This window comes from Canis lupus, chromosome 22 (genome assembly GCF_048164855.1).
Source record: "Canis lupus baileyi chromosome 22, mCanLup2.hap1, whole genome shotgun sequence".
NCBI lineage: Eukaryota > Metazoa > Chordata > Mammalia > Carnivora > Canidae > Canis > Canis lupus.
In genome coordinates this window covers 39,537,682-39,563,159 of record NC_132859.1, presented here as the reverse complement: position 1 = coordinate 39,563,159, position 25,478 = coordinate 39,537,682, and the positions used below count along the sequence as shown (strand labels likewise).

The following is a 25,478-nucleotide window of genomic DNA, read 5'->3' as shown; positions in this document are numbered from 1 at the left end:
GCCTTCTTTTCTGATTGCTCTGAGGGGGATGTTTACATTTGTAATGCTGATAATGAGCACTCCATAATCGTTAGCTGGTTGCCAGGCACAACCACCCAGCAGGCCACACCAATGGAGAGTCCCGAGGCCAGGATGACGGGCAGGCATGCCACTCACAGAGGAAGCTCCCCTTGTACAGTCCCACACAGTGGATTCGTGGGGAGCTTTGGCTACTTCCCCACGCCCTGCTCCTGACTCCCAAATCCTTGCCTGTTGTCTTTGTGGTTTGCCAAGTTAAGAGTGGGAATGCCCCTGGGCCTTGGTGTTGGGGGGAGACACCCAGAAATTGTGCCTCTAAGGATGTATAGGAGTTTACTGGCTGCTTGGAAAAACTGGGGAGGGAGGGGATAGGGAGGCGGAGGGAACACATGTAACACTTGTCGGAAGCCAAAAATAAATAAATAAATAAATAAACTTTGTAGACTATCTGACTTTCTCAATTATATACATTATCTTTAATTTGAAAATTATAAATAAAAATAAGCACACCACTCCATTATTAGTTGTGTTTTAGTTGCTATTTGGTACTTTATGTAAGTACAAGTGTTATTTCTCTGCTATTCTTCTCATAATCAAAAACAGCTGTAGTGAAAGTACATCTTCATTTAAAAAAAAAAAAAAAAAAAAGGAACAATCTTTAGGTATCCCCAGTCTTTATAATCACCTCTCAGCCTCTGGAACTATTTCTTCTTGTCCAGTTATTCCTTCATAATTTTAACACAAACAACAAAGCAAACACTTAAGTAGCACTTTTCATTTAATAACCTTAATATTCTGCAAGGTGGGAATTCTCTCTATTTGATTCATGAGAACACTAAGGCATAAGGAAATTAAGTAATCCTCCCAAAGTTGCATCACTAGTAAGTGACTAGCCCAGGAACTGCTCTGCAGTTCACATTCCATTATAGCACCTCTCATTTAGGGTTATATCATCACAAACCTTCTATCTCTATTTTTTTTTCTATCTCTATTTCTATACTATTTTCTCCTCTCAAAATTTATTTCCAAAATTTCAGAAGGACACAGTCAGCTGGAAAGCCTAACAAGACTTTCCTGAAACTCAAAAGTCAAAACTGGTTTTCATAAACTCCTTCCCATTTCCATTTTATTCATATGCTGTAATTACATTGTAATAATTTTTTTTAAAAGATTTTATTTATTTATTCACAAGAGACACACACACACACACACACAGAGAAAGAGAGAGGCAGAGACACAGGCAGAGGGAGCCCAACGTGGGACTCAATCCTGGGTCTCCAGGATCACGCCCTGAGCCCAAGGCAGTACTAAACCTCTGAGCCACCTGGGCTTCCCTACACTGCAATAATTAATTATGTTGTACATTATAAGTTCCCTAGAAAGAGACCAACTTTTGATCATCTGTGCCTTCCTATTGGCTGCTAGCATATAACTATCTATTAAACATTTAATTCTCTAGTGAACCGATTTGAATTACCTCAAAAAAAAAAAAAAGGTAAAATTAGACAAACTAAATTCTAGTGCTTCCAGTTTTTGTATCCTAGAATTTTTACATGCAATTTTTCCTTTTAATTTTTTTTCAAAATTTTATTTATTTATTTGACAGAGATAGAGCACAAGGAGGAGGAGCAATAGGCAGAGGAAGAGGGAGAAGCAGGGAGCCCAATGTGGGGCTTGATCCCAGGACCCTGGGATCATGACCTGAGCTGAAGTTAGAGGCCCAACCAACTAAGCCACTCAGGTGTCCTTTTTTTTTTTTTTTTTAAGATTTAATTTATATTCATGAGAGACACAGAGAGGCAGAGACATAGGCATTCATGAGAGACACAGAGATATAGGCAGAGTCCCCACAGTGAGCCCGATGTGGGACTCAATCACAGAACCCTGGGAATCACAACCTGAGCCAAAGACAGATGCTCAATCACTGAGCCACCCAGGTGTCTCAAGTGCCCTTCTTTTAATTTTTTGTTGTTTAGCATTAGGTATGTTTCGTTTATATATTGCCAAGTATAAATACAATGCTTAAATATTTTTATTTTTTGGTTTTAATTTTAATTAAAAAAACTTTTAAGTAAGCTCTATGCCCAATGTGGAACCTGGACTCATGATGTCAAGATCAAGAGTTACATGCTCTGCCAATTGAGCCAGCCAGGCACCCCTCTGATTTTATTTTTAATTCACTCAACAGCAAGATTATCTTTCTCCACTCACAAACTCTAAATTCCTAGAATAATTTGTACAGAAATAAAGTATGTGGTATGTCTATAATATCTAATTTTTTATATGATGATTTCACCAGAAAATATTACCATAAATAAAAATACATTTTAGATATAAAAATTGTTTAAAAAAGGGTGACTGTTACTTTTCTTACTCTACCTCACTAAAGAAAACAAAGACAATAAGTGAATTCCCCAGTGACATTTAAAAATCATTTATCAATACTAGAAACCAATTTCTTCCTTCTCCTTAGATTATTATTCCAATGTAATGAGACCCTTATAAGTCATCAGAGATAAAATTCATATTTCTGTAAATGAAAAAGTCTCATTTATTATAAATTTAGTACATGCTCATTGTAGAAAATGTGAAAAGCAGAGAAAAGTATGAAGGAGAAATATCAGTAGTAATCCTTGCTATCTGCCTGCTTTTTATTCAGATTTTCCTATATCATCAAATACTAACTTTAATGATGCCATAGTATTTCTTATGATATGGCAACACTACAATTTAAATGGAACAAACTATTTTCGCATTATAACTTACACCATAGTGAACACCCCCTAAACATATCTTCATCTTTAATAAAGTGTGATAAACTTTTATAAAGGTTAAGTAATTTTACATCTCATTAGGGTTATGTGATATCTGCAGACCAGTCTTTCTATAAATGCAAAATAAGACATGAGTGTTCTTTTATCTTGTTAAAACATCAGAATCCTATTTAAACATAACTTTGTATAATTCACATTTGAATATAGTGACATATACCACGTCTAGAATATTTCTTCACGAAATAATTTAACTTTATACAATTCCTCCCCACCCAAATTTCAAGTAGTAGGAGCTTTTCTTCTCCCTTGCCCTCATGCCCTCCTGTGCCATATCTACCCTACATCCATATTAACTTCCAGTGCCCCCCTTTCCACATGTGAACAAACTGAGTCTCCCCTGGCTTACCAATGGATTCTAAAGACATATGCAAAAAATTTATTAAAAGGGAAAACCACTTTTCATAATTATTTCAAATGATTCATTTTTATTTCATTTAATTTGATAATGAAAACCCAATCAAACACATGGTTAAGAGTTTGGCATTTATCAATCATTATTTCTTTATCTAAATGTTTCTGTTCACCTGGAGAGAAAACTACAAAGGATGGTATGTGGTAAAATGAGAGGACAATCTATATCTATATCTATATCTATATCTATATCTATATCTATATCTATATCCACACTTTATAATGTTTTCATATTTTCCAGGACCATTAAGCTAGGTTAAATTGAACTTAAATCTTGATACATTAGGATATAGAAAGAGAATTGACTGTTTTATACCATCACTTTCCATCTATTTAGAACTATAAAAGAGCATAAAACTCACCTCAAATACTCTTAGTTATATGAATGGAATAAGTGATTAAGGAACAAGGAAGGTGGGTTAGAGAGTCTGAACACTATGAAATTATCTGAGGCATTTACTAATCTAACTTCATATACATGTATAATACCATCACACTATTTTATTTTTCTTCCCTGTGAAAAGAAGAAACATTTTCAAGAGCCAAATAAGCAGTATTAATTTCATACTTCTGTAAAATTACAAGATAAATCTTATTCATCAAATATAAGGTCTTTTCTTAATTTTTACCCTACTAGATTTTAGTGCTAACACTCAAAAGAAGTTGGACACTGCTCATGTCTTATACTTTCAGGTAGAAAATCCTTTCATTTGACCTCTTCAAATATATTTATCTGGCTACTTCTGACTACTTTGGCTCTCTTCCTCTTCCTGATTCAAGGATATTTAATAAATCTATCCCTCAATCTACTCCCTATCCTATTCCCCTAACCATTACATTTTCTTTTTTTTTTTTTTTCCATTACATTTTCAAGACCTGGGGCACTGGGTGGCTTAGTTGGTTGAGCATCTGACTCTTGATTTTGGCTCAGGTGGTCATCTTGGAGTCATTGGATCGAGCTCCATTGGACTCTGTGCTCGACGGGGAGTCTGCCTGAGATTCTCTCTTTCCTCTGCCCCCAGCCCCTTTGAAATAAATATATAAATCTTTGGGAAAAAATAATTTCAAGACCCAAAAGTTTTTAAATTAAACAACCTCTTAGTTCCTCCCCTATTACCATTTAACTTAAAAAACAATTCCTTTATAGATTTCTAAAACAAAAAGTTGAGACTTAAAATCTATCATCTTCCTTTCTGGATCCCAAAGACTGTTTACAGTGTGTTCAGAGTAGAGATATATCACTGATTGATGTATTTCAACAGTAAGGTATTTATTTATATGGTAGGCACACAGTTAACAGTAAGTTTTAGCATCATGGGTTGTGCAGCTAAAACATGTTAAGTTCAGGCTACAACCAAATGATCTTGAATGAATTACATCCTTTCTTGTTTCCTCATCTGTAAAATGAGGATAGGATAGTAATAGTACCTACTACTCACTCACAGTGTGGTTATGAAATTAAATGAGTTAAGTACATGTAAAAAACAGGATCATTTGTAGTGTAAAATTATTTCAGTGATGCCCCATACCCATTAGCAGTCACTCTTCCACTCCCCAAACCCCTAGTAACTGCTAAACCTACTCTGTCTCTAAGGATTAGTCTATTCTGAACATTTCATACAAAAAGAGTCCTATAACATATGGCCTTATGTGTATGGGTTATTTTACTTTTCAAGGCTCATGATGTATCGGTACTTCATTCCTTTTTGTGGCTAAATATTCCACTGTATGAATATACCATACTTCATTTATCCATTCATTAGTTTATGGATATTAGGTTGTCTTCACTTTTTGGCTATTAGGAATAATGAATACTGCTATGAACATTAGTGTACAACTTTTTGTGTGAATAATTACTTTCAATTCTCTTGGTTATATATGTATACCTAGGAGTTGAACTGCTGGGTCATATGGTAACTCTATGATTAAGTTTTTGAAGAACTGCCAAACTACTGTTTTTTTCTTTAATTAAGAAAATAAGCTTTGTATCTTAGTGTTACTGCTTACCAACAACATTATCATAATGGGATTGTATTATTTTATTAAGACATTGGGTTCAGACCACAACTTCTCTCTGATTAATTCAATCCATAAAAGTTCAGCCTTCATAGAAAATGAGCTCTAAGATTTGAGACAACATCTATCACTAGGCATCTTATTCAGAAGACATGTTTTAAAACCTAGAGAGAAAATAAAGATTTCATAGGAAAAAGACTCAGTCTATGCTATTGTCTGTTTGTGTCCCTCCAAAATTATTAAGTTTAAAACCTAATGCCCAAGGTGACAGTATTAGGAAGTAGCCTTTGGGAGGTAATAAGGTAGTGTGAGTTCAGGGACTAGTACCCTTTCAAAAGCTGTCTGGAGAACTAGATCATCCCTTTCACCATGTAAGGACAAAGCAAAAAGGTTATCAGCTATGCACCAGGAAGGGAGCCCTCACAAGAACGTCTGACCATTCTGGAACCTTAGTCTTGGGACTTTCCAGCCTCCAAAGCTGTGAGAAATTTCTGTTGTTTATATGCTACAAATTCTGTAGTATTTTGTTTTAGCAGCCCAAATGGACTAAGATTACCATACATTACACAGAGAGAGCTTTCAAAGGTTTATTAAACTGTTTATTTTGAGAATATTCAATCTCCTGACTACGCTGAATTTGAATAATATGTATATGTGAATGATTTTCATAATAGAAGCCCATTCTACCAAAAAAAAAAAAAAAAAAAAGGCTGGGCTGACAAATATTATGTAGACTAATTTCTACAAAAACCAAGCAAAAACTCATCAAGTAAAAATTGGTAACAATGCACTTGGGTAAAAATACATGACCAACCTTATTAATACAGAAAAAGCAAAAAAATATATAAAATTATTTTTACCTTCTTATGGGTAACACAGCCAAACAGAAGTGGCTGCTCAATGAAAAGAATGTATAGGAAACATCTCTTAGAAGATGAAATTTCAAGTCAAATCACTTACCTATGTAGACTCTTTTGCTGTATCTCTGCATCAGTAACAACACAAATACATGCAGTGGAATAAGGTTGATAATAAACACATAGCCACCCCAAGCAGAGACCTAGGAGTTAAGAAATGCAAAGTTAAATAATTTAAGATATCTGCTTTTAAAAATAAGTCTTGTCATGACAATCTAAATATATAATGAACAAACATAAACACTAGGATTCTCAGCAGTTGTGAGATATACTAAAAATTGATTTATATAACCTAACAAAAACCTATCTCTACTTATCTTTATTGATTATTAAAATAACACAATCCCATAAATCCAATATGCTTTTCTATATTCACTGGAGAAATGGTCAAATTAAACTAAATAAGAACACTGAGAACATTATAATTTGTGAGCTGATAGTAAAAAGTCTTTCATGAAGATAAAGATTCTTAGGATATAGTTCATAAATTTTTAAAAGAAAAAAAAAAGGTTTTTATTTCACCCATTTTTGAAAGTACATTTCAAGAAGCTTGACCAAGAATAAGAACAATGAATGTTAGCACCAGTCAACAACTGAACTACAAGGAACACTCATATAATCTTGACATGCTTTGAGATACTCAAAATAAAAGGTGCTACCTTGAGTATAAATTATTCCCTACTAACGGATTACAAATCAAGATTCCATTTTAATGTTTAACATATATCTTAAATATAGAATATTCTACTTAATCAGAATAGCTGAGTATGTTCTGGTCTAATTTTTTATGTGATTATTATTTTTTTAAAGTAAGCTATATGCCTAAAGTGGGGCTTGAACTCAAGACCCTGAAATCAAGAGTCACGTGTTCTACCAACTGAGTCAGCCAGCCACCACTACTCTGGTCTAAATTAATAAAGATTCTAAAGATGTTTGTTCTCAACCAAGAGTATTATGTTTTTGAGTATATTCAACAGGCAATAAACTCTTTTGAAGACCAAAGTTTTAGATGTGCTCTAATAATTAAAAGCTTAAAAGAACCATTTTACCAATAGTCACATTAAGAGACTGAATATTGGGATCCCTGGGTGGCGCAGCGGTTTAGCGCCTGCCTTTGGCCCAGGGCGCGATCCTGGAGACCCGGGATCGAATCCCACATCGGGCTCTCGGTGCATGGAGCCTGCTTCTCCCTCTGCCTATGTCTCTGCCTCTCTCTCTCTCTGTGACTATCATAAATAAATAAAAATTAAAAAAAAAAAAAAGAGACTGAATATTAACATATATATTGTAACTATGCTGCCCTTGCCTGAAATAATCTCATGACCATTTTGTAATTAAAGTTCATTTTGTAATGAACTACCTGCACTGTACAATGCATATAAGAAAATCAGTTTATTGCTTCAGTCACATGCTATTTTGCACCAAAAATAACGTTACTCTGATTGAGCACCAGTCCTACCTGAAGGATTTCCTAATTACCTTCAAAATTTAAATGCAAGTTTCAAAGAGAATGAGTTTGCTACTACTTGGGAAAACTGCACAGAATGTGTCCCAGGCTTTAACCATTTTAAAAGGGGCATGGAATTTGGATGCATAAATTCCATGAAATTTATTTAAAAACAGAAAAAAAGCTTACCTAAAATTATCACTAATTTTCAGCACAAGATTACTCTATAGGCTGTGGTACGGGGAAAAAGGCAGGAGAATGAAAAAGTAATTCTGAACGCCAATCTGAAGTAATCTAATGAAAAAAGTATGTAGGTAGTTTATCTGGAGGATAGGAACATTATTCAGGTAAAGTTTTACATCCGAAAAAAAAATTTTGTTTCACTTGTTGCAAATATTGTATTTGAGGGGTTGAGTATTAGCCCTCCCCATTAAAACAAGAGTTGCTACACATCCCAAGGATAGGGGTAAAGAAGAGAATGGCAGTAATGAATGGGAATACATTAAACAAAATTAAGATCCTAAAGATTTCAGGGGAAAAGAAGTGGAGAACGAGCCCAAATGAGAGGAAAATGATGAAGAAGAGGAATTGGTCTACCAAAGACTTGCTAGACCTCACAGAATTTAAAATATGACTTCTTACCATATAGAAATACGACAAGCAGCAGCACATTGTCCAAAAAACTGACCCAGTTTTTACAGATTTTACCTAAAAAACAAACAAGCAAATGTTTATAAATGTGCCTGCCAAATTAAAAAAAAAAAAAGTGTTTATAGTACACTTGTACTACAAAAATCCAAAGTTATAAATTAAAAAAAGAAATACAGCAGTTGTGGTTGTTATTCAGATATTCAGATTCACTTAACATATGCATTTAGAACACTGGGCAACAGTCAGGCATTTTATAAACAACCCTGATTTTTCTGTTATACAGTTTTCAGTAAAAAGAATCATCTTTCTAACAGAAGTAAAATTATATTTTTCTATTTTATTTTCTATTTAAAAATAATAACAAATTGAGATTTTAACTAAATAAACTTGTTCAGCAAATCTACATTTTTACATTTGGTTGGTTTTCTTAGGCATAACACCTTAATCTAATTTTTCTTCATTTGACTATATACATCTCACAGATAATTCAAATTATGAGCATCCATTTTTGAAAACCTATCATCTACAAATTTTTATGTGCCATAACCAATATCAATAATAATCAATAAATAATAATCTATAAAGAAGTTGGTAGCCCTAAAATAATTTCTTGGATATGTCAGCAAAATTCTCAATTACTCCAAACCAGAAAGGGAATTTACAATCAATGAAACATTAAAAAAAGAAACAAAGAAATAATTCCCAGATAAGTTTATATGTTCCTCTAAAAATAATCATTTGGTTCAGAAAAAAACACAAGTTCTAAATACTTATTTATGCCAACAACAAAAGGTCATCTTTATTTAAAACATATATACCTGATTTCAAGAAATTTACTTTAAAAATGAGCCTCCTCTGGTACATTAAAACAAACTACAGGTGACATGTAATCTTTGGGGGAACTGTAAAGCAAACACACACACACCCCACAGCAATGAAAGGAGGGGGAGAGCAAGGAAACAGAAAACATTCCTAGTTTATAGCACTTAAAGATACTATCAGGCTGACTTCTATTAGACTAGTGAAAGACTGTTTGAATTCAACATCAAAGTATATATATGTGTGACAAAACAAAGTATATATATGTGTGACAAGACACAACCACTTTCCCCCACTGAAACTAGTTTGATCCATGCTAAAATGTAAATAGGGAAGGCAGTGTATTAAAATACTGACCTTTTAAAAAGTGAAAAAAATTTCCAGGGCTGATTAGAAATTATTCCTATAATACCCAATCTCTAGAGAGTAGAGAGGTGAGAGTTGGAACCAAGTGCCAATGCCAAAATCACAGGGACCAGAAGACAAATTAGAGAGATCAAAGATGATTTTTAGAAAGGAAAGTAGCTACCAGGAAAATGGGAAAGAAAAGAATCTTCAAAAAGGCCTAATTCTTTTTTTTAAAGATTTTCTTTATTTATTTGAGAGAGAGACAGAACATGAGTGGGGGGCAGATGTAGAAGTAGGTTCCCTGTCAGGCAAGGAGCCCTAGGACATGGGGCTCCTTGACCCCAGGACCTGGAATTGTGACCTGAGCTGAAGGCAGCCACTTAACTGACTGAACGACCCAGGTGCCCCCAGAAAGGCCTAATTCTAAATGGAAAGACTAGAAGACATAGTGTCCTCAGAGAATGAGATGCACCAGAAACAAAAAGGAATCCCAAGAAAGGGGTCACAGAAGACTATGGCAGGTAGATCAATAGAAAAGAAAAAAAATGATTCTACCTAGTAACTGAGGAAAAAAACGACAGGCTAACCAGTGAACTGAAGGTAGAAAAGACAAAATGTTAGCAGGAAAAGCTTGCAAATGACCATTTAGTGCTTTATATTTGTGAGTTGGTTCCCATTTTATTGCCTCTTAGCTCCAAATGCACCCTTCAATATATATGTTCTATGGTAAACCAAAGCATTTCTAAGTACTTCTCCTTTATAGTGAGTATGAAGTTTTCTCGGTAGAGGGGTGCTGAAGGAACACTCCAGAAGAGCCTCCCCAATCATTTCCAATATAGGCTGGCGTTGGTGGTATGGGTGTGAGAACATCTGGTGGTGCTGACCCTAGCCATGGGCCCAAAACACAGTCCTGTGACTTTGCAGCCTTGGTCTAGTAATAACTTTTCTGCAGTCCTCTTGACATGGTACCCAAAGCCCCATACACAGTCTAAAAGCTTCCTGCCCCTGCTGTACGTAGACTCCCACTGTACACCATGCTTCAGGTCACCAGCTCCCCACTCCTAAATGCCTCAACTCCGGAGAGTGGTCAATTGCCTATCAGGCAGCTCCAAAGCAGCTCTAGGCTAGCCTAATCATCAAACTTCACTGGTATCGGTGGGCTGAATCACACCCTCTTGAATGAAATCTGAATCCTTTCTATAAGTTTCTGCTTCCTTAGGTATTTTCCTTCAGCCATAACATATCATATAGTTTCCTTCTGTATTACTCTTCTACCACAGTTAATACTTGTTTTTATAAGATTCCTCTTATTTACTATAAATGATTGGGCCCAGTCCTGCTACAATCTATTAACAAAAAAACAAAATATACTTGTAATCGTTAAATATAGTCCACACCCTGAAATTTCCTCAAACTCTAAAACCAATTATAAAGGCTGTGAGAGAATGAGGAAAGAATTTATACTCTGAATCAAACAAATTCTGCTGTTTACTAATATATATAAAACTCTACGAGGATATACTGGACACACAAATTAGAACTCAGTCATGCCCAACTAGAAAGGTACAACACTAAAGCAAGGACTACAGTCAAAGCACAATATGACAGAGACCACATGGTGGGTACAGACACTGAGTGGCATAATGTCCTTACAGATCCTGATGCCGTTGGTAACAGAAATACAAGTCCAAAAGCTGGTATATGACTGAGGGTTGAGTCCAAACTTAAAATAGTATGAATGTCAATATAAAGGAGAGGCTATGTTCAAGGGCCAAATCAACCTTTTTTTGGTGAACTGCTAAAATTTGAGAGTAATGCAGAAAAGGAAGCTGAGAACTCCTAGTTTCCTACCTTGAGGTACTACCTACCCATCAGTGGGGAGGAGGAAGGCCAACAGATGGTAGGTAGGTTTGGATAGAGGGCTTTTTTAACTCAGTCTTTGACATGTTAATATTAAAACTCCTAAATTAGAATTCTTCAACAATGGAACTAGAAATCAAAAGAAAAAAATGCCTGAGAAATTCCCAAATATTAGGAAATTAAACTACACATTTCTAAAGAACCCATGGGTCAAAGAAGAAATCAAGAATTAGAAAAAAATTTTAACTCCATAACAATGAGAATATAACATACTGAAATATACAGAGTATAGCTAAAGCAATGATGAAAGTATAATTTAAATTTCATATCAGAAAAACAGAATAGCTAAAGTAACTTGGGCTTCAACCTCAAGAAGTTATAAAGGAGCAAACCAGATACAAAGTAGATAATAAAAGTCAAGAATTCAATGAAATAGAAAACAAACACAGAGAAATATACATGAAACCAAAAGCTGGATAAACTTTAACTAGACTGACCAAGAAAAATGATATAAATGACCAATACTAGGATAAGAGAGGTAACATCACTATAGATTGCACAAAAATTCAAAGAATTATAAAGGAGTATGATGAATAATTTGTGCCAACAAATCAGATCATTTACATAAAATGAAAAATTTCAATAAATACTTCACACCAAATTACTCATAAAGAAACAAAATCAGAACAGAACTATGTCAATAAAAATTGAATTAGTATTTAAAAATCATCCCAGGTTGAGACACAATACCAAATCCTATAAAAATTCTTTCAGAAAACAAAGGAGAAGGAAACACTTCCCTAAACTTATTTTAGGAGCTCAGTATAACCCTCATATCAAAGCTAGACCGGAGCATTTGGGTGGCTCACTTGGTTAAGTGGCTATCTTCAGCTCAGGTTGTGATCCTAGGGTCCTGGGATTGAGCCCCTATCATTGGGCTCCCTCATCAGTAGGAAATCTGCTTCTCTTTCTCCTTCTGCCCCTCCCCTGCTTGTGCTCTTGCGAGAACATGCTCTCTCAAATAAATAAAATCTTTAAAAATAAGATAAAAAACAAAAACAAAAACAAAAGCCAGACAAATGCATCACAAGAAAACATGAGTTAATATCCCTCATGGATATAGATAAAAAAAAATCTTAAGAAAATATAAACAACACAAAACCACCAATAGAAAAAAAGGATTATGTGTCACAAGTGGAATTGATTGCATGAATTCAAAATTGTTTTAACATCTGAAAAAAAAAAAAATTAATGCAATGGTTCCCAACTGAGGAATAGGGAGAATTTACTCCTGGCATCTAGTGTGTAGAGGGGTTAAGGGATGCTGCTAGATACTCTATAACACAAATGTAGTACCCCCAAATGTCAATAGTATTTAAGTAGAGAAACTTGAAGTAATATAATTAAGAATGAAATCATATAATCATCTCAATAGACACAAAAAACTACTGACAAAATCTAACACTGATTGATAATAAAAATTCTTAAACTGAAAATACAAGAAAACTTCCTTAAGCCATGATAAAGGACATCAATTAAAAAAAAAACAAACCCATCATACTTAATGGTGAAAGCCTGAATGCTTTCCCTTTAAAATCAGGAAGGAAAGGATGTGCATTTTTAATGCTTCTACTGAACACTATGTTAGAAGTTCCAAACAATATCATCAGGCAAGAAAACAATATTTTAATTTCTGTTCATAGAAAGATATTGTTAAAAAAAAATAAGACAAGCTACAGACTAGGAGCAAATGTTTGCTCAACCCACATCTAATAGATAACTTATTTCCAACATATACAAAGAACTCTTAGAACCCAATAATAAGAATACAACCCAACCAAAACAGGCAAAAGGTCTGAAGAGAGCCATTTCACCAGAGAAGAATCAGAATTGGGAAATAAGCATATGAAAATATGCTCAATTGTTTGTCACTGGAGAAAAGCAAATTAAAATCATGAGATACCACTATATACCTACTAGAATGGCTAAAATTTAAAAATCTGAACATATCACATGCTGGTAAATGCAATGCCTCACATTTTGGTTGAGAGAATGAAAAATAACATAGCCACTTTGGAAAACTGTTTGGCAGTTGTTATAAAATTAAACATGTACTTATCTTACAAACTAGCAACCCCACACACCTAGGCATTTGTCCAAAAGGAATACTAATATATGCCCATATGCTGAACTGTATGCAAATATTTATAACCACTTTATTCATAAATGCCAAAAATTGAAAAATAAGCTATAGTATACTCATATAGTACACACATACTACTCAGCAATAAAAAGTAACAATCTAGTAAAAAATGCAACAACATGGATGACTGTCTAAAGTCTTATGCTAAGTGAAGTAAGCCATACATAAAGGGTCACCTCCCTTACTGTATGTTTCTACAACACAGCATTATGGAAAACAAACTCCCAAAGATATGTAAGATAGAAATCAGATCTGTGGTTGCAAGAAATATGGGTTAAGGAGAGGAATGATTGCAAAGACAGAGGAGAAATCCTTAAAAAAATTCTATAGGAGGCAATGATACGTACTGTTCCCAATACTATTTTATCTGTATCGGCTCTATTGTTGGTGAGTGGTAACAACAGCACAAACAGGTACTCCTCAATTTCTGTGTTCCTACAATGTTTTATACATTAACTTACTTAAACCACATAAGATAGGTACCTTTATAACTTCCATTTTATAGTTGACGTAATAGACACGGAGGTGGTTTAAACAACTCCTCACAATAGAAACTGAAATCCAGGTAAGAGGAAACCAGACCATGGCAGTTTGGCTCCAAAGACTCTACTTTTAACCACTTGATCCTGACAAAAAAAGATTAGAAACTAAAGAACACTAATCTAAAAGCATATTCAAAAATGTCTGGAAACAGTGCTTTGAAAACAGAGTACTTTATCTTAAAAAATTTAAAGACCTAACTTGTAAAAGGCATTAAGCAATTGGTTTAAAAATAAATACACCAGATGAGGAATTAGTAGACAAGTTACATTTACGTTTTAGAGATTACACAGAAAATGTTTTCAACTTCATAAAGTCATTTGGGTACAAAAAACTTTTCATAGTATTCAGAGCTGTTATTATTTTTACTTTCAATTGGTAAAGATCAAACTTGAAGTAAATGTAATTATCTACTGCAACTCTGTAGCTAAAACATTTTTTATATTTATAAGAATAGTGAATATTTATATAAGAATAGTGAATGAGATTAAGTGTCAAACACCTTACCACAAATCAGAAAATGAATCTTTATGCCAGAACTCCAAAACAACTCCTCATTTCAAATACTGGAGCTGCTTTTACTTTAAACCTAACTTATTTTAAATATGTTGGTTTAAAAAACAGAACAAAGGAAAAACTCACAAAATAATCTTTTAGTCCTTAGTGAGGATGCTTTATTATTATTCTGTTACGCTATCATTCTGAAAAGCAATAGGATACTGATAATTCCCCTAACTGCTCATCAACTTCATTTAACTCTGTATAATCAACATACAAAACAGCACCAGTACCACACCGTGTTCTACAAAAAGATGTTGAATTAATAAAAAAAAAATTATGGCATTTAAGAAAAAAAGTTGTAATGGAGAACTAATGGAATTCATAGAGAAATACAAAAGACCCCAAGTATCCAAACAAACCAAAATTACTAGTGTTTAAAAGCTAACTAGCATTATTTTAACTTTGATTTAGAACTCTAAATTTAGTCTTCTACATACTTAAACTAATACAATTAAAATTATTAGTTTACATTTCTGCACACACATGTATAAAAATCTAATTCTGTGACATCAACAATCAAAAAGGTAAGAACAGAGTTGTAAGGAAGATTTTTTATGTACTATTGAAGATGAGCTAGGATAAACTGAAGTAAGAGCATTATAATAGAATGCTAAATGTAACCTGCATGGTAACCACAAAGAAAACAGCAATACAATATAGACCAAAAGGAAATGAGAAAGGCATTTAAACATTTCATTACAAAAAAAATCAACTAAACACAAAAGACAGTAATAAAGGAGATAAGGGACAGAAAAGCTACTAGGCATATAGAAAATAAATGCAAAGTGACAAATAAGATCTTTCTTATCAGGAATCACTTTAAATGTAAATGGCTTTAAGTTCAACTCTCCAATCAAAAGACAGAGACTGGTAGATTGGATAAAAACACATGGTCCAATTATATGCTAGGGCATTCACTTTAGATCTAAAGACACAAATATATTCAAAGTTAAAGGATGGAAAAAGATATTCCATGCAAACAGTAACTAAAATGGAGCAGTTAACTATACTGATGTCAGACACAAGAAACTTTAACTCAAAAAACTTTTGCAAGACAAAACAGGACAATATATATTAATAAAACTTTCAATACTACAAGTACAACAATTACAACATTTAGACACTTAATGACAGACTATCAAAATATATGAAGCAAAACTGACAGAAATTAAGAAAGAAACAATTCTTTATTAGTTAGAGACTACAGTACCCCACTCTGAATAACTGGTAGAACTAGACATAAGTAAAGAAGACTTCAGAGGACTTCACAAAATAGACCAACTAGACACAATAAGATCAGGATACGCATTCTTCTCAAGTGCACATGGACATTCTCTAGGATAGATCGTATGTTATAGGCCACAAATTAATTCTAAAGAGACAGATATCATAGAAAGTATATTCTCTGACCACAATGGGAAGAAATTTGATTATCAATAACAGAAGTGAAAATACAAGAATTGTAAGAGTGCTATGAGTAACTGTATTCCAACAAATTAAATAACCTAGATGACATGGACAAATTCCTATAAATATAAAACCTACCAATACTAAATTCATGCAGAAACAGAAAATCTCAACAGACCTGTAACCAAAAAAGAGACTGGATCAGTAATCAAAACTTTCAACAAGGAAAAGCCTGGGACCTGATGGCTTCATTGGTAAATTCTATAAAACATTAACAGAATGTATATCAATTCTCAAACTTTTCTTTAAAAACTGAAGAATATGAAAGCGTTCCTAATTCATTCTATCAAGCCAGCATTACCCTGATATCAAAGTCAGATGAAAACACTACAAGAAAACCTACTGATCAGTTACCACCTATGAACATTGATGCAAAAATCCACAACAGAATACTAAAAACTAAATTCAGCAGCATGTTATGAGAAATGAAAACACCTGAGAGAAAGGAAAAGGATCATAAAATGATATAGAAGACACTTAGAAAATCCAAGGAAATCCAAGAAAAACAGTGAGACAAAATGATATTTAAAACTACAATTAAGAATAACTTCTCAGGTGCACATTATATGCCACAGAGCACTGCTTTTGGCAAGGTAATGGTAGGAAGAGAAGGAGCTTCCTGTGAATTGCCATAAAAGGCTCAGTAAAGAGCTATAGCACTTCTTTCCCACCACTTCCTTGGCATCACTGATTCCCATCTCTGAGAAACCCTCCTCCCCTGATACTCACCTGCTGAGTTAGTGACCCTGTATAGTACTGCCTCAGCAACATCTAACACCCCATCATCCTAATAACCTCAAAGAATTGAATCCTATTAACCTTCTTTCTCATTAGTCTGTGAGTTCACTGAAATAGGGATGATTCTATTTTTGATGATGAGTTACAGTCATAAGGAGTTGACATCTTTGTAGGACTCAGACTTAAAACCAAAACTTTAAACTCCATTTATTCAACTAATGCTGACGTAAACTTTGTATTCAAAATGGTTTGTTATTATAAGCATGAAATTTAAATTATTGAGAACTTTGTGGTTCATATTCCTTCTCTGGAAGAACTTTTATTAAGAAACAATATTTGACAAGGGCACCTGGGTGGCTCATTGGTTGAGTGTCTCTCTTTGGCTCAGGTTGTGATCTTGGGGTCCTGGGATTGAGTCCCGTATCGGGTTCCCTGTAGGGGCCCTGTTTCTCCCTCTGCCTGTGTCTCTGCCTCTCTGTGTCTCTCATGAATAAATAAATAAAAATTAAAAAAAAAAAAAAAAGAGTAACTTCTCAGAGGGGTACTTGGATGGCTTAGTCCTGGGAATGATGGAGCTCAACAGGGAGTCTGCTTCTCCCTCTCTCTTTTTGCACCACACCCCACTTATATGTACCTGCAAACTCTCTCTCAAATAAAATCTTAAAAACAAACAACAAACACAACTTCTCAGAAATAGTATCAATCTACATGTTGAAAAGGATGAACATAACCAGAAAGGTCAGCTTTTGGACACACCTAGGAAATTTATTACTTTACTGATATAGAAAAAAAAAAAATCTCTATTACTTCAGGAAAAAAAGACCACATTTCTCCACGCCCCCCACCCCCAAACAAGGAGATTTATTTTTTTTTAAGATTATTTATTTGACAGAGTGTGTGTACATGTGTGCATAAGTAGAGGAGGAGCAGAAAGAGAAGTAGACTTCCTCCCTCAGGGAGCTCAATCCCAGGACCCTGAGATCATGACCTGAGCTGAAGGCAGATGCTTAACTAACTGAATCACCCAAGCACCTCCATGTTTCTTTTTATTTTTTAAAAGATTTATTCCATATTAGGTTCCCTGGGGAGAGCTTGCTTCTCCCTCTGCCTATGTCTCTACCCCTCTCTCTCTCTCTCATGAATAAATAAATCTTTTAAAAAAAGGATAAATAAAATCTTTAAAATAAATCTTTAAAAAATACATTTTAAAATATTAATATACAAAATATTACACAATAATATATATTACATATTTAGTAACATTATATTAATATACAATACATAATATAAATGCTATATGTGGAAAAGCCACAGCAAATATACTCAATGGTGAAAGACTGACATTTTTCCTGTAAGATCAGAGATACAAGACAAGGCTCACTTTTCCAACTTCTGTTCAACACAGTATAGTTGGCCCTTAATAATGCAGAGGTTAGGGGCACTGATCCCACACAGTTGCAAATCTGCATATAACTTCAGACTCCCAAAAACTTAACTACTAATAGCCTGCTGTAGACTGGAACCTCACCCCAACATAATCAGTTGATTGACACATATTTTGTATGTTTCATGTATTTTATAATGTATTCTAAAAATAAAGCCAAAGAAAATATTTTAAAAATTGTAAGGAAGAGAAAATACATTTATATTGTACTGTAGACCTTGAAAAAAATCCACCTAAGGTGGATCCATACAGTTCAGATCTGTGTTGTTCAAGAGTCAAATCAGGCAAGAAAAAGAAAAGGCACCCAAATTACAAAGAAGTAAAACGATTCCTGTTTGCAGATAACATGATCTTACATGTAGAAAACCCTAGATTCCATACATATACAAAAACTATCAGACCTAATAAATGAATTCAACTAAGTAGCAGGATACAAAGTCAATAAACAAATATCACGTGTATTTTTATATGCCAACAATAAACAATCTGAAAAGGAAATTTCTGAAAAAATTTCAATTTCAATAGCATCGAAAAGAATACTACTTATGAATTAACCACTGAGGTAAGAGTCTTACAACAATGAAAACTCTAAAATACTGCCGTAAAAAGTTTAAACACATAAATAAAAGCACATCCCATGTTTGTTCATGAATTGTTAGACAGTATTAAGATGCCTATCGTACTCAAAGTGATCTACGAAATCATTATAATTGGATTCAAAATCCCAATGACATTTTTTGCAGAAAAACCCATTCTAAAATTCATACAGAATTTCAAAAGACCCCTAATATCCAGAAGTATCTTGAAAAAGATTAAAGCCAGACACATTTCCTGATTTTCAACAAGGGTGCCAAGATCATTCAATGAAGGACAATCTTCAATAAATGATATCGGGAAAGCTGGACATTTGTGCAAAATAATGAAGCTGAACCGTTACCTAACATCATATACAAGATTAACATAAAAAGATTTAAACATGAGACCTAAAACCCTTAGAAGAAAACACAGGGTAAAAGTTTCATCACATTAAATTTGGCAATGATTTCTCAGATAAGACACAAAAGGAACAGCAACAAAAGAAAGACAAATTGGACTTTATGGAAAATTAAAAATTGTCAAAAGACATTATCATAGAGTAAAAAAAGGCAACTCACAGAATGGGAGAAAATATTCAGAAGTCATGCATTTTATAATACATTGATATTGAGAATAGAGATCTACTAAAACTGATCAACAACAACAAAAACCTGACTCAAAAATGGGCAAAGGATTTTATAAACATTTCGCTAGATATACAAATGGTCTTTTAACCGCAAAGATGTTCAACATCATTAGATACCAGGGAAGTACAAATCAAAACTACAATGAGATACCATCTCATACCCATTAAGATGGCTACTATCCAAAAAGAAAAAGAAAAGAAAGAAAAAACAGGTACTGACAAGGATGTGGAAAACCTGGAACTTGTACTGCTTATGGGAATGTAAATTGGTACAGTGGCAATGGAAAACAGAATAGCATTTCTTTTAAAAAAAGGAAATAGAATTATCACATGATCTGGCATTTCACTTCTGGGTACATACCCCAAAGAACTGAAACACGATCTCATAGATATCTGTACACCCATGTTCACAGCAACATTATTCACAATAGTTAAAATACAAAAGCAACCCACATAACCATCAACAGATGAATGGATAAACAAAATGTGGTATATTAACAGAATGGAATGTTATTCAGCCTTAAAAAAAAGAAGGAAATTCTGACATGCTACAACACGTATGAACCCTGAGGACATAAGTGAAACAAGCCAGTAACAAAAAACAAAAACTATGTAATTCCACTTATAGGAGATACTTAGAGTAATCAAAAGCACAGAGCCAAAAGTGGAATGGTGGTTGTCAGGGGATGGGAGAGGGAAGAATGGGGAGTTATTGTTTAATGGATATAGTTTCAAGTATCATTAAGGTGAAAAGCTATGGAGTTGGATAGTAGTGATGGTGAGTGTATTTAACATCACTGAACTCTATACTTACAAATGGTTAAGTTTTATGTGTATTTTACCATAATAAAAAGAAACCATGAGTCGACCTCTTACCTTAGGTGATATATTAAAAACACACACATATAGGAAAAAGGTAAGTATTGGCAAGAATTCATAAAAATTAAAACCTTCCTACATTGTTGGTAGGAATGTAAAATGGCGCAATCCTGTGGCAAACAGTCTTGGGGTTTCTCAGTCTACACAGAGTTACCATATGAACCAACAATTTCACTCTTAGATATATACTAAAGAGAAGTGAAAACATACATCCACACAAATACTTGTACACAATGTTGTTAGCAGGACTATTCATAATAACATGTGAGAACAACTCATATGTCCCATCAACTTATGATGCCTAAAAAAAATTCAGTATACTCCTATAATGATTTGGCCAATTAAAAGGAATGAAATATTTATGTGTGTCAACATGAATGATTATGCTACATGAATGGAAGCCATATGTAAAAGGTCACATATTTTATGTGGGTTTTACTTATATGAAAAAGTCCAGAACAGGTTTAGTCTGTAGAGGCAGAAATTAAAATTAATGGAGAGACAGGGAATTGGGAAAACACAGAGTTTCTTCAGGGAGTGATAAAATGTTCTGTATATAAATAGAAGATACTTAAAAACACTAATTTGTACGCTTTAAAATGGCTGAAATGGTGATTTTATTTTGTTATGTGAGTTTGTCTCAGTTAGATTTTTAAAATATTGAAAGGTAATTAAGATATCAGTTATGGCACTCCTGCAATGGCTCAGACTCATGGTACGCTTATAAGGAACTAAACACCTATGTGGCGTTCAGTCCGTTGAGCGATCGACTCTTGATTTCAGCTCAAGTCACGATCTCAGGGTCCTAAGATCATGCCACATTTCCAGGCTCTACATTGAGTGTGGAGCCTGCTTAAGATTCTCTCTTCCCCCTTCCCTCTGACCCTTCCTGCCTCCGCTTGTGTGCGTGCGTATTCTCTCTAAAAAACAAAAAAATAAAAATACCTTTGTATACAGACAATATCACTTTTGCGTTTCTTAAAAGCATAAAAAAATAGGTAAGTGATAAAAAGCAAATGGTAATAATATCCAGATGATGGTTTCTGTACATCATTTCTGCTTTCAAATTTCTGACAAACAGGATTTATTTATTTATTTATTTATTTATTTATTTATTTATTTGAGAGAGAGGGTGCATGTGGCAGGGGTTAGGGGGAGTGCAGAAGGAGAGTCAGTCTTAGGCTGACTCCGCAGTGAGTGTGGAGCCCAGGGCAGGGCTCGATCTCACATCACCAAGATCACAATCTAAACTGAAACCAATAGTCAGATGATTCCTAACCAACTGTGCTACCTAGGCACCCCAGGATATAGTGTTTTTTAAATTACAAAATATAGTAGAAGAGTAAAGAACAGCCATCCAGACTTCTAAATGAGAATGCTTATGTGCTTCAGATGATTTATTTATTTTATATATATTTATTTTTTATTGGTGTTCAATTTGCCAACTTACAGAATAACACCCAGTGCTCATCCCATCAAGTGCTCCCCTCAGTGCCCGTCATCCAGTCACACTCACCCCCCGCCCACCTCCCTTTCTACCATCCCTTGTTCGTTTCCCAGAGTTAGGAGTCTCTCATGTTCTGTCTCCCTTTCTGATATTTCCCACTCATCTTCTCTCCTTTCCCCTTTATTCCCTTTCACTATGTTTTATATTCCCCAAATGAATGAGACCATATAATGTTTGTCCTTCTCCAATTGACTTATTTCACTCAGCATAATACCCTCCAGTTCCATCCACGTCAAAGCAAATGGTGGGTATTTGTCGTTTCTAATGGCTGAGAAATATTCCATTGTATACATAGACCACATCTCCTTTATCCATTCATCTTTCGATGGACACCGAGGCTCCTTCCACAGTTTGGCTATTGTGGGCACTGCTGCTAGAAACATCGGGGTGCAGGTGTCCCAGCGTTTCACTGCATCTGTATCTTTGGGGTAAATCCCCAGCAGTGCAATTGCTGGGTCATAGGGCAGATCTATTTTTAACTCTTTGAGGAACCTCCACACAGTTTTCCAGAGTGGCTTCACCATTTCACATTCCCACCAACAGTGCAAGAGGGTTCCCCTTTCCCCACATCCTCTCCAACATTTGTGGTTTCCTGCCTTGTTAATTTCCCCCATTCTCACTGGTGTGAGGTGGTATCTCATTGTGGTTTTGATTTGTATTTCCCTGATGGCAAGTGATGCGGAGCATGTTCTCATGTGCTTGTTGGCCACGTCTAGGTCTTCCTCTGTGAGATTTCTCTTCATGTCTTTTGCCCATTTCATGATTGGATTGTTTGTTTCTTTGCTGTTGAGTTTAATAAGTTCTTTATGGATCTTGGATATTAGCCCTTTATCTGATATGTCATTTGCAAATATCTTCTCCCATTCTGTTGATTGTCTTTTAGTTTTGATTTCATTGAATTTTTTTTACCAATACAGTTGAACCTCTCTTAAAACTCCTTCCTCAAAATTAATCATACTATACTGAGAATAACCACTACCATGAAGTTGTTGTACATGATGGATATATAACCTATATTTTTGTATACAACATATGGTATGATTTGTATTGTGTAAAATTTAAATAAAGATATTATACTGTACATATTCTACCTTAACTTATTTTTCAACTTGGCATTACATTATCAGATCTGTCAACATACGTACTTTTAAAATATTAAAAATTATACATTAAAAGGCCTCAAACAGATGTTCCAAATTTTGTGGGATTTTCCCTCATATGCATGAAATAAAGACTGTTTTTAAACATTTTTGGATGATTACAGCAGCATTAGCAGCATTCTACTGCTTGTCATCATCTTCATCTCCATGGGTGCTTTCTTCTGAAACTCAAAAATCAAGCAACAATCTACACTGTTGACAACATTTTCCTCTGAGATTTCTTGCCAAAGTATAAATTTCCACGAGCTAAGTAATTTTAAAAGATGTAATTATTAAAGAGAAAAATAATGCTCCCATTTACCTAGATACCTAAAAATATACTTAAAATATAAAGAAGTATTCACATGTAAAAATTTTGGCACTTTTCAACACTGAAGAAGCATGAACATAGGCTACAGATAATAAACAAATGCAAGTTTTAAGTTGAAGCCAATACTAAGTAACATCCTTTTACATGTTAAAAAGAACATAAGTTTAGAATAACTTGGCAAAATACTTCTGGTTCCAAATGTAAGGAACAATTCTATCCTAACAAAAAGTAAAAAGCTGAACAGACTGAAAAATTAACAGCTCTTCTTGGATTTGTGAGGAATGACAGAGGACAAATTGCTGCCCTCAAGATTAGAGACACACATGCAAAAACAGTGACACCAGTGGGAACTGATAAGGGAAAACAGTGGGAAATCTGAATTGTTTAAGGAATGGCTAGAAGCTCAGTGTGAACAATTCAGTGTGGGAACTTAAAAAGTCTAGGGTGGACCCAGTCATACAAGGACTCCACAATTCTGTGGGATTTACCTCCGAGGTTCTTATATAGATATGAGACAAATCCTCTGGTTTCCAGCACAAAAAAGGGAAAAAGGAACCATTCTGAAATATGCCTGAGCATTCTGTTCTTAACAAGGCCTGGAGAAACTGACACGGGGGAGAGGAAATATACAACTCTGATCAGCTTTAACTAACCACCCTATTGACTTAAGTAAGGCAGGAGGAGGAGGGTAACACAAGGTTTACAGTCCAGCTTACTAAAAGACTCAAACTTAATCATACAACTAGAGAATGCTTTCCCTCTCCACACACCGTAACTCCCCATTACTAAAGGCTTATTTACCACAATTCCTTTTACTTAGTACATCAGAAGAAGAGAGAGAAATAATAGAGTATTCAAAACAATAATGACAGAAAGTTTTGTCAAACTAATGTCAGACACCAAACCACAGATCCAGGAAACTAAAGCGCTAAAGAAAAAAATGCCAAAAAATCAAACTACACTGTACCAGGCACATCTCTGTCGAACTACAGAAAATTAAAAATAAAAAAGCCTGAAAGAATCCAGAGGAAAAACACTTTGCCTAGAGAGGAACAAAGACAAGAATTATATGACATCTACTCAGAAACCAAGCAAGCAAGAATAGAATAGAATAAGATATTTCATGTACTGAGAGCGAAAACACCAACCCAGAATTCTGTACCCTGTAAAATTATACTTCAAAAGTTAAGGAGAAATAAAGACTTTTCCAGACAAGAAAAAATTGAGAGAACTTCTTGACTGTACATCTGCCTTACAATAAACATTAAGTTGTTTAGAGAAGAAAAATAATACAGATCAGAAACTAAGACCTACATAAAGAACAGAAGAGCACTGAAGATGGAATAAGTTAAAATAAAAACTATTTCAAGTGCCTGGGTGGCTCAGTTATGCATCTGCCTTCAGTTCAGATCATGATACCAAGGTCCTGGGATTGAGCCTCTCATCCAGCTACCTGCTCAGTGGGGAGTCTGCTTTTCCTTCTCCTTCTGCCCCTCCCCAGCTCATGCTCATGTTCCCTCTCTCTCTCTCTCTCCTCTCTCAAATAAAATCTTTAAAAAAATCCATTTCTTCTTAATTGATCTAACACATTAAGTTTTTTGAAAATAATACTGTGTTCTATTCTGTACGCTAATGAGTATACCTTACATATATATATGATTATATATGCATGACATGAATGACAGTAATGATACAAGGAACAAGAGGGAGGAATCAGGATTATTTTGTTATTAAAAAGTACTCCCAATACTTGTGAAGTAGTATAGTTTTCTTTGAAAGACAATTTTGAATAGTTGTAAATGTCTGCTGCAAACTCTATGAGAACTACTAAAACAGCAAAAAATAAAACAAAAACTGATATGCTAAGGAAAGAGAGAAAATGGAATCCTATAAAATGTTAAGGTTAAAACCATAAGAGGCAGAAAAAGAGAAAGGGCAAAACAGGAAACAGAGCAGGGTAACAAACAGAAAACAGTAACACATATAGTATAAATATTAATCAACTATATCAATAATCACTCTGAATGTCAACAGTCTAAATGTACCTATTAAAAAATGAATTGAGAGGGTGGATCAAAAAACAAGACCCAACTATATATTGTCTGCAAGAAACACAGAGATTAAAA

The 25,478-nt window shown here is 34.4% G+C and overlaps 1 protein-coding gene across 2 annotated transcripts in view; it reads right to left on the bottom strand.

The window, feature by feature from the left end:
• The window catches only part of STT3B (STT3 oligosaccharyltransferase complex catalytic subunit B), a 107,303-nt gene that overhangs the window by 29,268 nt on the left and 52,557 nt on the right, over positions 1 to 25,478 (bottom strand). For both annotated transcript variants that reach the window (XM_072793104.1, XM_072793105.1), the window contains exons 4-5: positions 8,286 to 8,351; positions 6,240 to 6,339 (exon numbers count right to left, since the gene is read on the bottom strand). In XM_072793104.1, coding sequence (XP_072649205.1) covers positions 6,240 to 6,339; positions 8,286 to 8,351 — 166 coding nt within the window. The remainder of the gene's footprint in view (positions 1 to 6,239; positions 6,340 to 8,285; positions 8,352 to 25,478) is intronic.